Source organism: Dunckerocampus dactyliophorus, chromosome 7 (assembly GCF_027744805.1).
Source record: "Dunckerocampus dactyliophorus isolate RoL2022-P2 chromosome 7, RoL_Ddac_1.1, whole genome shotgun sequence".
Taxonomy (NCBI): domain Eukaryota; kingdom Metazoa; phylum Chordata; class Actinopteri; order Syngnathiformes; family Syngnathidae; genus Dunckerocampus; species Dunckerocampus dactyliophorus.
In genome coordinates, this window is record NC_072825.1 from 552,501 (window position 1) to 566,144 (window position 13,644).

The following is a 13,644-nucleotide window of genomic DNA, read 5'->3' on the forward strand; positions in this document are numbered from 1 at the left end:
TGCTCTGGTGACACCTAGTAGCTAATGTAGGATACTACCTTCACAAGTACGATGTTTCTTCTGCCTCGGGTTTGAATTTGACTTCATTTAGATGTTTTTATGCTTGAAAATAATTCATGTAGGCCAAAAAATACATTTTTAGTTTGTTTAAATATGCTTTTTTTTTTACTAATAATATCATTTATTCATTATTTTGCCAGCGTTACTTGAACTTGAACTTCTAAATCTAAATCTAAGTTGCATCCTTTTCATTTTCCAAGATGTGGCCCTCATTGGCTTAAGGCTGCACTACATAAATAAAAGTAGACGGTAAGGCACTCATCCTAATAGAAATCACTTGTAGCTGAGATGCAGGCTTTTAAGAATGTCTGGAACTACTTTGGATTGACTTTTGTCTGTTTAATAAAGAAAAAGAAGAATATTAAAATGCTCCCACTAGGGGTGCTCCTATAGATCGGCCACCGATCAATATTGGCCAATTTCCGTGAAAAAGGACGGTATTGGCATTTGCCGATACTTGCTTTATAATGCCTATCAGCTCCACCCCCATTGCCGCAGCCAGCCTATAGCCACCCCCTCCCGCCCACGTTCCCAAAACAAGCATGTCTGCTGTATGGGACCTCCCGTGGTTGCGAGAGTGATACAAGTTTTGCACCCTGCAAAACACGCCTTAAAACGCTTTCGTTTGGTGCGGCATTTGGGGGGCGGGCACTTTGCAGGATGTGGTGAGGTTTTGCGGCTCGCGATGTGATCGTCAGGTCGGGCGGTGGCTAATTAGCCAAAAGGCAGGACACGCGCCCGCGAAACCCCTAACAGCGGTTGGACTCGTCGGTGGAGGAAACCAACTGCCTGGAGTCCTGCTGGATGCTCTTGCCTCCAAAGTCTCCTTAAAGAAGGTGCCTGATCCACGGAGCCCCCCACGACCACGAGGCGCCTGCAAGCCTGCTTTTCATTCAGGTTTTAATTCATTAATGTGACATCACTAGAAAGACACAAGTATTTGTTCATGTTCTGTTAAAACAAGCACATTGGCTTTGTTTTCGAAATAAGCTATGAAAACAAATGTTCTTTTCATGTTTTTTTATTTAAAAATGTAAGGTAACGGCCGATTTCACTCGTGGATGATGGGTATGGGCAGAATAAAAACCTGATGGGAGCATCCCTAGCTCCCACACATTCTTCCATTTTTCTGAATGAAAAATGCTGAAAAAGGTTTGGACACCCCAGTACTGAACAAGTGAAATACCAGAGTAAAACTTGAAGACTGTGGCTGATGAGTACTCGTTTAGCAAAAAGCCATAAAAGAGAAGCCAATGTGCGACAGATCGAAGAGGCAAAGCGGCCAAGCACGTCAGACAAACAGAGAGAATGGGTGTGATTTAAAAGAAGGGTACCATAAAGTGCTCTGTGCTCACCCTGCCGCCGTATTGCAGCATGGGGGCGGGTAGCACACGCCCCGTCACATGGGCCATCTCGTCGCGCACTTTGAACTGGAACTCCTGGACGAAAGGGTCGGCGTCGTAGTTGGCACTGCGCACCTTGGAGGAGAGAGGAGGGGCTAAAAGGTGCTGAAGGAAGAGTAGAGTGGCCAACGGTACGTCGCGCTTAGTAGACACAACCCACCAGCCTGCTGATCTCTTCCTGCCTGTCGGGTGCAGAGCGAGCCGTGGCCTTGATCATGGTGGAGGTCTGATTATCTGTCAGCTTCTTGATGCATCGCTGACCGGCTACAATGTTACACACCTGCAAACCGGCAAACACAAGCTTCAGCTCGAGCGCCAGCAAATACTTCTTGTGCTTTGCTGTGGATCGTCTCTTACCTCTAGGGGGAGGTAGGTGTGCTTTTGCTCCTGGCCCACCTGCAGACAGGGCAGATGCGGGTACTTGAGTTGCAGGCTGTACTTCTCCCTGAAGTACTGGGCTACGGTACGCTCAACAGTCTGACCGTTCTCCAACTGCAGAGGGAACCTGGGGGCAACGGAGCGTACCATGTGGAAAAACCACCCGACTGTGGAGCGGAACTGCAGTACCATTCACCTCATTCATTACCAAAGACATATTTATACGCCTTACGTTTTCGGAGCGAGACGCAAAAAGAGGTGATGACGCAATAAAGCCATAAAAACAACCACAAGGTGGCAGAAGTGCATTTGATAAGAGCTCAGCATGTGAATGGAAAAAACACACATGACAGGAAGGAGGAAGTGAGAGAGCGTGAAGGACTGTAGCGTGCAGTAGGTTACGCATTGGGGGACATGTAGGGACATTTTCATGCGTGCGCACGCGTGCACACGCACACTTCAGTTCCAAATGTGAAAATTGCAAATAGTTGATGGTGTTATATTTGCAAATAAATTGTTACTTTTAATGTAAAATAAGCCTTTTTGGTGTTGTTTATGTTAGTATAGTTGTTTAGATATTTGAGCTGTCTAAAAAGCAAAAAATATTTGTGTCAAAGTGAAAGTTATGCTTGAAATGTATCTTTTCACACAAAGCTGCTTTTCTCCCTGTTCTACTTGGGAACTGATATTTTCCTGAAACGTACAGTACTTCTACTGTTCTACTGCCGATTACTAAAGAATGGAAAAGCGTAGAAAGACGGGAGTGTAATGTTTCTTTTGGTAGGTTCCATGTTTATGTAGCCATAGAACACAACATTCTGTGTGCCTTGAAAGTTCAGTCCAGATGGTCTACAATGGCAGCTACTGAAGGGGTTGTCTGGGACTGAATCAGTTAAACACCCCCAAGCATGACATCAAGCAGGGGTGTCCCAACATTTTTCCATCGAGGGCCACACTGTAAAAAATGCACTCATATTTTGTATGCTAAATGGTTACATATATGTATTTCAGGAAAAAAAAACTGCATGTCAGTATCATCTCTGCTCTTTTGTTTTTTTGTTTTGTTTTTTTAAACACATTTTACCTGTTTTTTTTTTTTACTTTTCAAATATTTAAACTTTCTTCTTAATAGTTTTTGTAAATTTTCTTTTTGTAACATTATGACTTTATTCCTATAATGTTAGAGCTTTTTCCCTAACCTAACTTACAAAAATGATAACTTTATTTTGCTTTTCATTAAAATTATGACTTTAAAATCCTCCATGTTACAAAACATTTTTTTCCTCATATTACAAGACTTTTTGTCATTAGATTAGAACTATTTTCGCTTAATACTTTGACTTATTCTGGTATAATTACTGCTGTTTTCCGTTTTTGTTAAATTGCATTTTTACTCATTTTTTCTCATTACAATACACATTTTTTTCTCTTAATATTTGGACTTTATTCTTGTAAAAATTTCAGATTTTTCCATTTTTTATGTTTTTTTTGTTTTAGTTTTGTTAAATTACATTTTTACAATTTTTTTCTCTTAATATTTTTACTTTATTAAAAATGTATTTTTTAAATATTTCAAGTCAATGCAACTAAAAGGACGTTATTTTTCCTCATATTCCGTTATTCTCGTAAAACTACGACTTTTTCTCATTAGATTACCATTTTTTCTCAATATTTTTGACATTATTGTTGTATAATTACTGCTGATTTTAGATTTTTTTTGGTTAAATGACAATTTAAAAAAATGTCTGTCGGAGTACAATCTTTTTCTCAATAATTTTGACTTTATGAATAAACAACATCTTAAATAACTATGCGACTAAAATGACGTTATTTTTCCTGATGTTTTGTAAAATGTTGACTTTTTCCTCATTAGATTACCATTTTTTTCTCTTAATATAAGCTATAGGAAAAAACTGATTTGTTCATACATACAGTAAGCACCACGTGTCCACATCATCAAGTGGCATACTGCTGGTGCGCACGAGTCCGTGAGGACCGGGCAGCCCAAAGCACAGAGCCCCGAAGAAAGAGCTCACTGACTTGTAGGGCTGGGCAGTATAGTGATATTTTTTTTAATTAACATATTTTTTTTAAGTGCGATATCAAAAACAACATGTTTGATATCGATATAGACTGGATTTGCGCTGTTCTCTTGTATCTCGACACAGAGGTCTGTCTCACTCATCACTGCTGTGTGTGTTAGCGCTTCTTTGCAGGGCTGCCCGGGCAGACCGGGCTGCCCCCACACCCCCGCATACCGTGCTAGCTCGGGGGGTATTCAAAACCCTCTTGGTGACATATTTTCTCAAAAGCGACTCGCGACAAATCTAGCTACTGATTCTGGTGCCGCTGGAGAGTTTCCGGCATTTGGGAACATAAAAGTGAAAGTAAGGTCCCGTTGCACACAGCGTAGTGGAGATCCACGCATCCTCGAGGCGCGATGCCACCAGGGTGGATCTCGTCCCGTTTTACAGAGCAGGATCTCAAACAAAAATGTTTCTTAATCTTCATGAAATGACGACTCATGACACTCAAGCCTCATTAGGACTCGTTCACTTACTTGTCAGCGTGTCAGAACGTGTGACGGAAGAAGGATGTGCGATAAATAAACGAGTAGTCCTAACTACACGATAAAAGGTGGAGGCTGGAGGCGAGTCTGGATGTAATTATTACGCTGTCTGGACTTTGAAAGGCTCTGGCCAAGATAAAATCTTATTTTGAAGAAGTTTTAAATGAACAAACTAAGAATGAAGTTTATTTGTAGTTCTACATGTAATGGTGTTTTTACTCACGTTTTTGTCCCTCCCATGAGATGCTGTGTTCAAACTCAAGTATTTTTCAGTTGCTGCTGACATTAAAAAATGGCCACTTAAACAAGGCACTTTATTTCATATGTTGTTCATTTGGTATCGGCAGAGGATTGGAGCATAGCTAAAGGTTTGTTATAAAGAAGATTGATGATTATATTTGACTTTTTCTGTATATATATATATATATTTCACAAACAGTACAGACTATTTTATTTTAGTGGCTATTTTTCTGTAACATTCTTTTAATTTGAATGATTTGATGATTTCAACATAAATATATGGGGATACTGACTCGCGAGTGGCACAGTATTTAAACAATGAGTAGTAGTTGTGTGTCATGAGATTAGAATTTAGCCGTAGCTGAGCCGCACCGCTGGACAGGCCACAGGGTTCAAAGTTGAAGAAAAAAGTAGCAGCTTATCCACCAGAAATACAGTAACAGTCACTTTTATTCCAAATGTAGATCAGAAATCTTAACAAAAAAACATCGACGTGGGGGGAGGGGGCCGTGCGTTAAAAATACATTTTTGCCATCCATAACGTCCATGCAAAGCAGGGAAGCGCTGTCATCATTTTTGGCTTCAGAGTCCTGTGTTGGTTGTCAAAGTGTTTTGCTTTCAGTCACGCAAAAGCCATTTGACAAAGTAACGACTCAAGATGACAAAACACTTGAGGTCTGCTCCACCACTGGATGACTAATGCCCACTCTGTCATGACTGGAGGGGAGAGCATCTGGCCTGCGGGGTTGTGAATTTGAAAGCACACACACACACACACACACACACACACACACACACACACACACACACACACTCGCAATGACCACACAATGACCACCCCACCCGCTGACTCACGTTTGATGGCTGGCTGGTCTGCGGGTCACGTTGCAGACACGGTACTTCCTGCGCATGGTTCCACAGTGCGTCACCTCCACCTTTAAACCTGGCGATCAAAAAATGACAGGTTGTGGGGTCGGGGGCGTGGTGGGGGTGTGTAACAGAGACAACAAATGAGTTAATTAAAGAGACAATTTTTTTGTAATTTTTAAAAATAAATTGTACCTTTGATTTCTTTGGTGAATTTGACCCGGTGGGAGTCAGTGAGAGGGCGGGGCTGCTCGTCGATGTTGTGGATGTCCAGCACTTCACACATGAACTGGATGACAGGCTGGGCCTTGTAGAAAGCCGTGGCAGACACTGGCAGGCAAACATCACACGTTGGCAACAACTTCTACTCCTTTCTTACGCCATGCATGCACAACAGATGGATGACAAGCAGCCAGGATGGCCGCGCACACATTCTTATACACCAGCAGAAGCTCTACCAATGATAAGAAAATGACTTCTACGAGTATAACTCATCATTTCAAATGAAAAAAAGCAGAGTTGATCAACCAAACTTTTGAAACTCCTGGAAAGTTGGTGGAACATCCTCTTACGGAGCTGGCAGGGTTAGCTTAGTTCAGCATGCTAGTGCGGTTGTGTGTGCGCGACTCGGGCTGGATGAGCATACTGTATTTTCACTGCTTTCATGTAAGGAGCGTTTTACATGTGGATGTGCAGGTTCAGAGTAGGGGAAAAAAAGACGAGAAGCACGTTGATTCTTGCAACCGGCTCATCTTACAGACTTTTAAATACACAGAGAACACACGACCGGCCTTCAAAATAAGAGCGCCGTTTGCCCGCACGGGCTTTACAGTTTGGTGAAGATTTAGTAGCAATGTGTGCTGAGGCTGATGTCCCATTAGAAAAGTTAGCCAGTTTGTTACCAAGAAATAAATGTGCTTTACAATTTCTTATGGCTTAAGGTTTTAGCTTTTGATACAAGACTCTGCTGAATTGAATTATATTGTCATATTGTCCCAAAAATATCCTGATACATGCTCAGGTCCAAATCGCCCAACGCTAACACACACACACACACACACACACACACACAGTTGCTTGTTTGTGAGTCAGTCATGTAAATGTCAAATTGAAGCGTGTCATTTCTCTACAATTAGCATCATTTCAAAGAAGAACTGTCTGGAATGCAGAGGTGGACTTACCATGAGGCAAGCATTTTTTTTTCTTCTTTTTTCCTCAATTTAAAAGGAAAAGTGCACTTTTTTGGAATTTTGTCCATCATCCACAATCCTTACATGAGACATTAACACACATGGGCCTGTCACGATAGCAAATTTTGCTGGTTGATAATTGTTCTACAAATTATTGTTGAACATTGATAACATTGACATTTTTTTTAGCCCATTTTTCCATGAATTATACGGCATAATATAAGCTGGTGTATCTGGCACGCCGCAAGGGTTTTAGCTTTGTTTTATCATTTATCTTTTTTGGGGGGGGAGGGGCAAACAAAGCGCGTCCCTCTTATGCTTACCTGGCTGACATGCCAAAGTTCCTGATACGGGAGTGCAAGTGTCGTTAAGCACCCAGAGCAAAACAAAAGCGAGAGTGTAAAAGGAAATGCTCCATGCAGCTCTCACCTCCTGACCCCAGCATCTCATTTCCACAGCAACTAATTAGCCAGCTCCCATCCAGCCAAAGCACACACACACTTATCAGCAGCCACGGGTCACAAGTGCTCCATGAACAACACTATTTGAACTTGCCCCAGCCACCGCTCCGCAGCTCACATCACACAACCCGCTGCTGCTGCAACGCCACGCATATTTGGCTCTTACCGTCGATGTTGAGCATCATCTTCCACATGGCGGGGCGCACAGATTGGTGGAAGCCGAACCACACCTCCCTTCCTCCGCCCAGGGGGTGGTCGTAGCCTTCTGGAGCTGAGAAAAAGGAACGTCCCACCGGTGTGTACCTGGTAGGGCAAAGGATGATTTAGGTTGGATTTGGTCACTCGTGTGGGCTTTCGTCCCTTCAAAAGGTGTGAACCCCTCTGCATCAAATGAACTAGTGCTACGACATCATCATATCATCATCTGCTGTGTCACCAAACGCTGGATCTTTTTTAGCATCTTTCATGCACAAAATATACCAAAGTGCCCCCCCAACCCCGCATCCCCGGCAGTGTGTAGTGCCAAGTCTACTGCAGGGGTGTCCAAAGCGTGACCCGGGGGGCCATGCAAATGTTTTTTTTTTGTTGTTTTTTTTTTATTAACTGCCCCGCAGCACATTACAGAAACATAATTTAACAAGAACATTTCAAAAAAGAAAAAACTGGAGCAGAAAAAATGGGAAAAATCTGCAAGAATTTTACAACAATAACAATAATATTATGAGGACAAATATTGTCATTTTAGAAGCATCAAGTTGAAATATTAAAAGGAAAAATACATTATTTTTTTCAAAGCGGCAATATTAGGAGAGAAACCAAACAAAACAATGTTGTAATTTTGGAAAAATTAACTCAGGGGAAAAAGTTATAATATTCTAGGAATAATAATTTAAATATTACGGGAATAAAATCATAAATACAAAAAGAAAATGTACAAAAGAGAAAGTTACAAAAATGTAAAAATAAAAAAACACAATAGTGATAGAAAAGCGGATGCAATTTTTTAATAAAAAGAGAAAAAAACAAAACAAAATAAAGTTGTATATCAGTATAATATCAGTGGAAGCAAGTCAAAGTATTATGGGAATAAAATCATAAATACAAGAAGAAAAGAAGAAAGGTGGAAAAGTTGGAAATAAAATATAAATAAATAAAAACAGCAAGACTGCAATTTTACACAAATAAAATCAAAATATTATGAAAAGAAAGGCATATTCTAATAAGGAAAATACTCTGTGACTTTTGAGAATAAAGTAAAAATATAAAAAGAAAAAAAGCCATATTCAACCAAGAAAAAAAAAGTCCCAATTTAACAAGAATAAACTTGAAATATTATAAAGAAAGATAATTTCATTTTAATAGCCTAGACTTGAAGTATTAATGAAGAAACATACATTTTTTTAGAAGTTGTAATATTACGAGAAACAACCAAAATAAAAATGAGGTTGGGAAAAAATTTAAAATATTATAGGAAACCAGTCTAAATATTATGGGAATGAAGTCATAACTACCAGAAGAACATTTACAAAAAGAAAGTTAGATTAGTTGAGAAAAAAAAACTACAGCAGAAATGGAGGGGAAAAAAGGCTGTAATTTTACAAAAATTTGGTCAAAATATTAAGAAGAAAATTCATATTCTAACCAGAAAAAAGTACCAAATTTTACAAGAATAAACTAGAAATATTATGCAGAAAAATAATGTCATTTTAGTAGCATCGAGTTGAAATATTAAAGAAAGACATTTTGTAAGAGTCGTAAGATGAGAAACAATAACAACAAAATTAAGTTTTCATTTTTGGAAAATCAGGTAGGGGAAAATGTTACATGATGAAAATAAAGTCAGAATATTACAAGTAAATAATAATAATAATAATAAAGATTAAAGATTAATAAATAATAAAGATTATTTAAGAAGAAAGCAGAAATAGTTGGAAAAATTAAAAAAAATGAAAAGGGGTTGCAAAAAGTGAAGTTGATAGTAATAATAGGCTTTTTCACCAATATGTGTTCAAAATGAATTGAAAAGTTGTGAATGGATGTGGATGAAATGTGGGAAATAGGATATGGAAGAACTGATTACATTTTGGTCCATAGCGCCCAGCCCTGCTGTTTGAATGTTCCATGTTTTAAGAGTAGGAGAGATGTGTGGCATGGCTGCTCCATCAAGCTCTTCTTACGCTCTTTTTGTGGCATCTCGGTGCAAAGGGAGTACATTTCCAATGTGGAAACAACAAGAAAAGGAAGATAAGATGGAGATACTGTAGAGCCTTTTTAATAATGCTTTCAAAGATGACCTTTTATTGAAGCAGCAGTGAGATGAGATGATATACTGTATATTTAGAAATACATTTATATATGGGATACAAGATCCCATTTGAGCCGGGTTTGATTTCCGCTGTGAGTGGGAGGGGTTGATATTGCTGCCAAGTGGAAAGATAGGCTGGCTATGCTTTATATCAGGGGTGTGCGCGGGTTTTCCACCAAGGGCTGCATAGTGAAAAGTGAAAGAATGCGGGGGCCACTTTGGTATGTTATAAATGTAATTCTGTATATTCAATTCCAAAAGAAGTTTGGTGTTCTACCTGCCAAAGCCTAATACGAACTTTTTCTTTTCAAATCGGCTTTTTTAGTGCATTTTTTTACAGATATTTTAACTACATTCTTTTCTCACAATATGACTTTATTCCCAAATATTTGGATTTCATTTTCTTCATCCTTAACTTTTTCCCAACCTAACTTTCCAAAAGTTGCAGCTTTGATTTTGTTTTTCCCACATATTATGACCTTTAATATTTCAACTTCATTCCTCTACAATATTTTTCCTCGCCTTTTTTTGTTTATGGAATTTTGTGATATGCAAGTTGAACAGATGAGTCATTTAAAATACTTCAAGAATATCAATAAAATGATCACTACATCATAAATTCACCCAGCTGAAATCCAATCCACAACACTGTGGTTACAGCTACTGTAACACCAGCATCATACACCACACAGGGAACGTGTACAAAACAGCCTGCTTGTGTTGTCATGTTGATGTGCAGAGTTCTGCTTTTCATGAATGCATCACTCAGCGTGAGTGTGATTGGTGGATAATGAGGAAGTGTTGCGCTGCTGTTGAATGGAGAAATGTCCATGCCGCTGCTAGCATAAAGACTGTCAGGACGTTACTACTGTATGTTTGCATGACATGACCTTCAAGTGCTTGTTGCAGGTGCATACTCACTTCATGGATGGCAGGTGCCTCAGCACCACGTCCACCGCATGCACGGGGTTGGTGCTGATGGGCTTGTCCAGTTCCAGGGGCTCGGGCATGCTCCGGCCGGTCAGCACCTCGTGGAGCATGTGCCAGCTGACCAGGGACACGAACTTGATAGAAACCTTGAAGGGCCGGTCTTTGCCGCCCTCTCCTGGCAGCGTGACATCCAGGTCCACCTGAGGGGGACCACAAGGAGAAGTCAATTAGTACAAACAGCATCAAGGTCCTGTTTGAACTGCGAGTAGGGCTCTTCAACTGGCAGTCAAAAGTCAAATTTCAAGGTTCCACAGCACACCACCTTGCCGGGGGTGTCCAAAGTGCAGCCCTGGGGCCATTTGGGACTCACCGCACATTCTAAAAATATCATATGACAAGAAAACAAAAAACAAAATACAGCAAAAAATTGACAAATCTGCAGTAATTTGACATGAATAAAGTCAAAATATGAACTCATTCAATACCAAAGACATATTTATAATTTTTTTTTTTTTTAACCGTAACGCCCAATCCCAAAGACGTATTTATACATCTTTCACGTTTTTTTGCCGTGAAAGGCAAAAAGAGGTGAGGATGCAACTCGGCACCACTATTGAGCAATTTTAAGCCATGAAACGAACCACTAGGTGGCAGAAGCGCATGCGATAAGAGCTTGGCAGCGCTCATGACAACCAGGAAGTTGGAGAGCATGAAAGAGTGCAGCATGCAGAAAGTTACCACTGTCGGGAAATTTTAACACGTGCACACACACACACACACACACACACACACACACAACACGCGCATGCACGTGCACAGACATAGTTCAGTTCCAAATTTGAAAATTGTCAAGTTGATGGTGTGATATTTGGAAACAACTTATTTTGATGTTTGTTTGTGTTGTTATAGTTGTTTAGATATTTCAGCTGTCAGAAAAGCAACAAATATTTGTGTCAAAGTGAAAGTTATGCTTGAAATGTATCGTTCACAAAAACCTTTAGTTGGGAATTGATATTTTCCTGAAACTATTCTACTGCTGATTACTAAAGAACGCAAAAAGGTGGAAACAAACTTTTTTTTTTTTCCTGAAGAAAGACGAGAGTCTACTCTTTCTTTTGGTAGGTTCCATGTTTATATAACCATACAATACAATATTCTGTGTGCCTTGAAAGATCAGTCCAAAGAGTCTAAAATGGCCGCTACTGAAGGGGGTGAATTTGGGATTCAATGAGTTAAAGGAAAAAAGATGTAATCTAACGAGAAAAAGTTGTAATTTGATGAGAATAACGTCATAACATGATGAGGAAAAATAACATGACTTTAGAAGTTTAAAGTTGACATGTTAAAGGATCAATACGTTATGTTTTTAAAGTTGTAATATTATGAGGAACAAAACAAAATAATGTACTTTTTGGAAAATGAAGTTGGGGAAAAAAGCTATTATAGGAATAAAGTAAAAAAAAATCATGGGAATAAAGTCATAAGTACGCCAAGAACATTTACAAGAAGTTGGAATAGTTGAACATTTAAAAACAAAACTAAAGCAGAAATGGAAAAAAACAGCTGTAATTTCATGAGAATAATATCAAAATATTAAGAAAACAATTTCTTATTCTAAGAAGAAAAAATTCTAAGAAGAAAAATGTAAACTTGAAATTTTATGGGGAAAGATGTCGTTTTAGTAACATAGACTTGAAATATGATTACTTTTTAAAAGTCATAATATTATGGAAGAAAAATAAAGTTATCATTTTTGGGAAATGAGATTGAAGAAAAAGTTATAATATTATAGGAACAAAGTCAAGAAAAAAGTTAAAATAGTTGGAACATTAAAAAAAAAAAAACTACAGCAGAAATGGGAAAAAGAGCTGCAACTTTACAAGAATAAACTCAAAATATTATGGAAGAAAAATAATGCAATTTTTGTAGAATAGACCTGAAATATTAAAGAAAAAATGCATTTTTAAAAAAGTTTTAATATGATGAGAAACAAACTAAACAAAATGAAATTGTAATTTTGGGGAAATTAGGTTGGGGGAAAAAAGAATGGAGTCAAAATATTAAGAGAAAAAAGGTAATCAAACAATAAAAAAATAAAGTCATACTATGATGAGGAAAAATAATGTCATTTTAATGGCATGATGTTGACATTTTTTGTTATTTTTAAGTCGTAATATCATAAGAAACAAAACAACAAATAAAGTTGTCATTTTTGGGAAATCAGGTTGTGGAAGAAGTTGTAATGTTCCAAAAATAAAGTGAAAACATTATGAGAATAAAGTCATAATTACTAGGAGAACATTTACAAGAAAAAAATCTATAAAAATAACAGCAGAAATGGCAAAAACTGCTGTAATTTTAAGAGATTAAAGTCCAAATATTAAGAGAAAAAAGGGGTATTTGAAGTGAGAAAATATTATGGGAATAAAGTCATAATATATAAAACAAGATACACAAACAAAAACCAAGATTTAAGTAGAAAGTTGAAATATTTGTCAAAGAGTGAAGTTGATATGAGTAATACGACAAAGCTGAGATGTTAGCTGTGACGTATGCATGAGTGTCTATATAGATGTGATCCATTTTACCCCTGTGGGTGCCACAGGCAGGGGGTTGGCCGTGTAAAGACTCCTCTTGCCATCGTAGACTGGCCTGCGATCCCCAAAGATTGTCACCTTGAAGTGCTGCACCATGGAGTCCACCACCTCCCTGTTGGAACCATCAACCAAGCAATCAGAGAATAAAAACGCTCGTAAATAGTCGGCAGGACTCGTACGCCACCTGTTGACTCGGCGAGGGCACTTGTCAGGCTTGATGTCCACCTCGTAAAGGTAGACGTCCATCTTGGGGATCTCCACCTGGAAGCAGTTGGCCAGCAGCTTGATGGGCTTGCCCATGGTGCCATAGCCAGGCCGTCGAGGCATGGAGAACAGGGACTGGGCCCCAACGGCTCCTGAGGAGGGGGACAAAAGGGAGGAGAGGGTGGGCTGTCATGATAATCGATAAATCAATTCATCAAACGATTAACAAAAAAAGAAAAAAAAAGCCTGAAGAATTATTTTTTATTTGAAATACACATGTTGTGAACATTTGAAAATAAAAATGAACCAACATATTTCATATAATTTTGTAATGGCTATTAATTATATGACAATATTTAAGGTAACTTAAATAACTAAATTTTTTTACTACAAACAATTTCAAAATCCTAACATTTAAAATAAAATATACAGTTCAGACT

The 13,644-nt window shown here is 38.6% G+C and overlaps 1 protein-coding gene across 4 annotated transcripts in view; it reads right to left on the reverse strand.

Moving 5' to 3' along the window:
- The window catches only part of LOC129185763 (protein argonaute-3), a 49,880-nt gene that overhangs the window by 24,605 nt on the left and 11,631 nt on the right, over nt 1-13,644 (reverse strand). For 2 of the 4 annotated variants that reach the window (XM_054783198.1, XM_054783197.1), the window contains exons 2-10: nt 13,185-13,356; nt 12,992-13,112; nt 10,395-10,603; nt 7,335-7,471; nt 5,713-5,847; nt 5,506-5,593; nt 1,821-1,968; nt 1,624-1,743; nt 1,416-1,538 (exon numbers count right to left, since the gene is read on the reverse strand). In XM_054783198.1, coding sequence (XP_054639173.1) covers nt 1,416-1,538; nt 1,624-1,743; nt 1,821-1,968; nt 5,506-5,593; nt 5,713-5,847; nt 7,335-7,471; nt 10,395-10,603; nt 12,992-13,112; nt 13,185-13,356 — 1,253 coding nt within the window. Of the gene's footprint in view, nt 1-1,394; nt 1,539-1,623; nt 1,744-1,820; nt 1,969-5,505; nt 5,594-5,712; nt 5,848-7,334; nt 7,472-10,394; nt 10,604-12,991; nt 13,113-13,184; nt 13,357-13,644 lie in introns of all 4 variants that reach the window. The other 2 variants (XM_054783195.1, XM_054783194.1) reach the window with 1 other exon arrangement.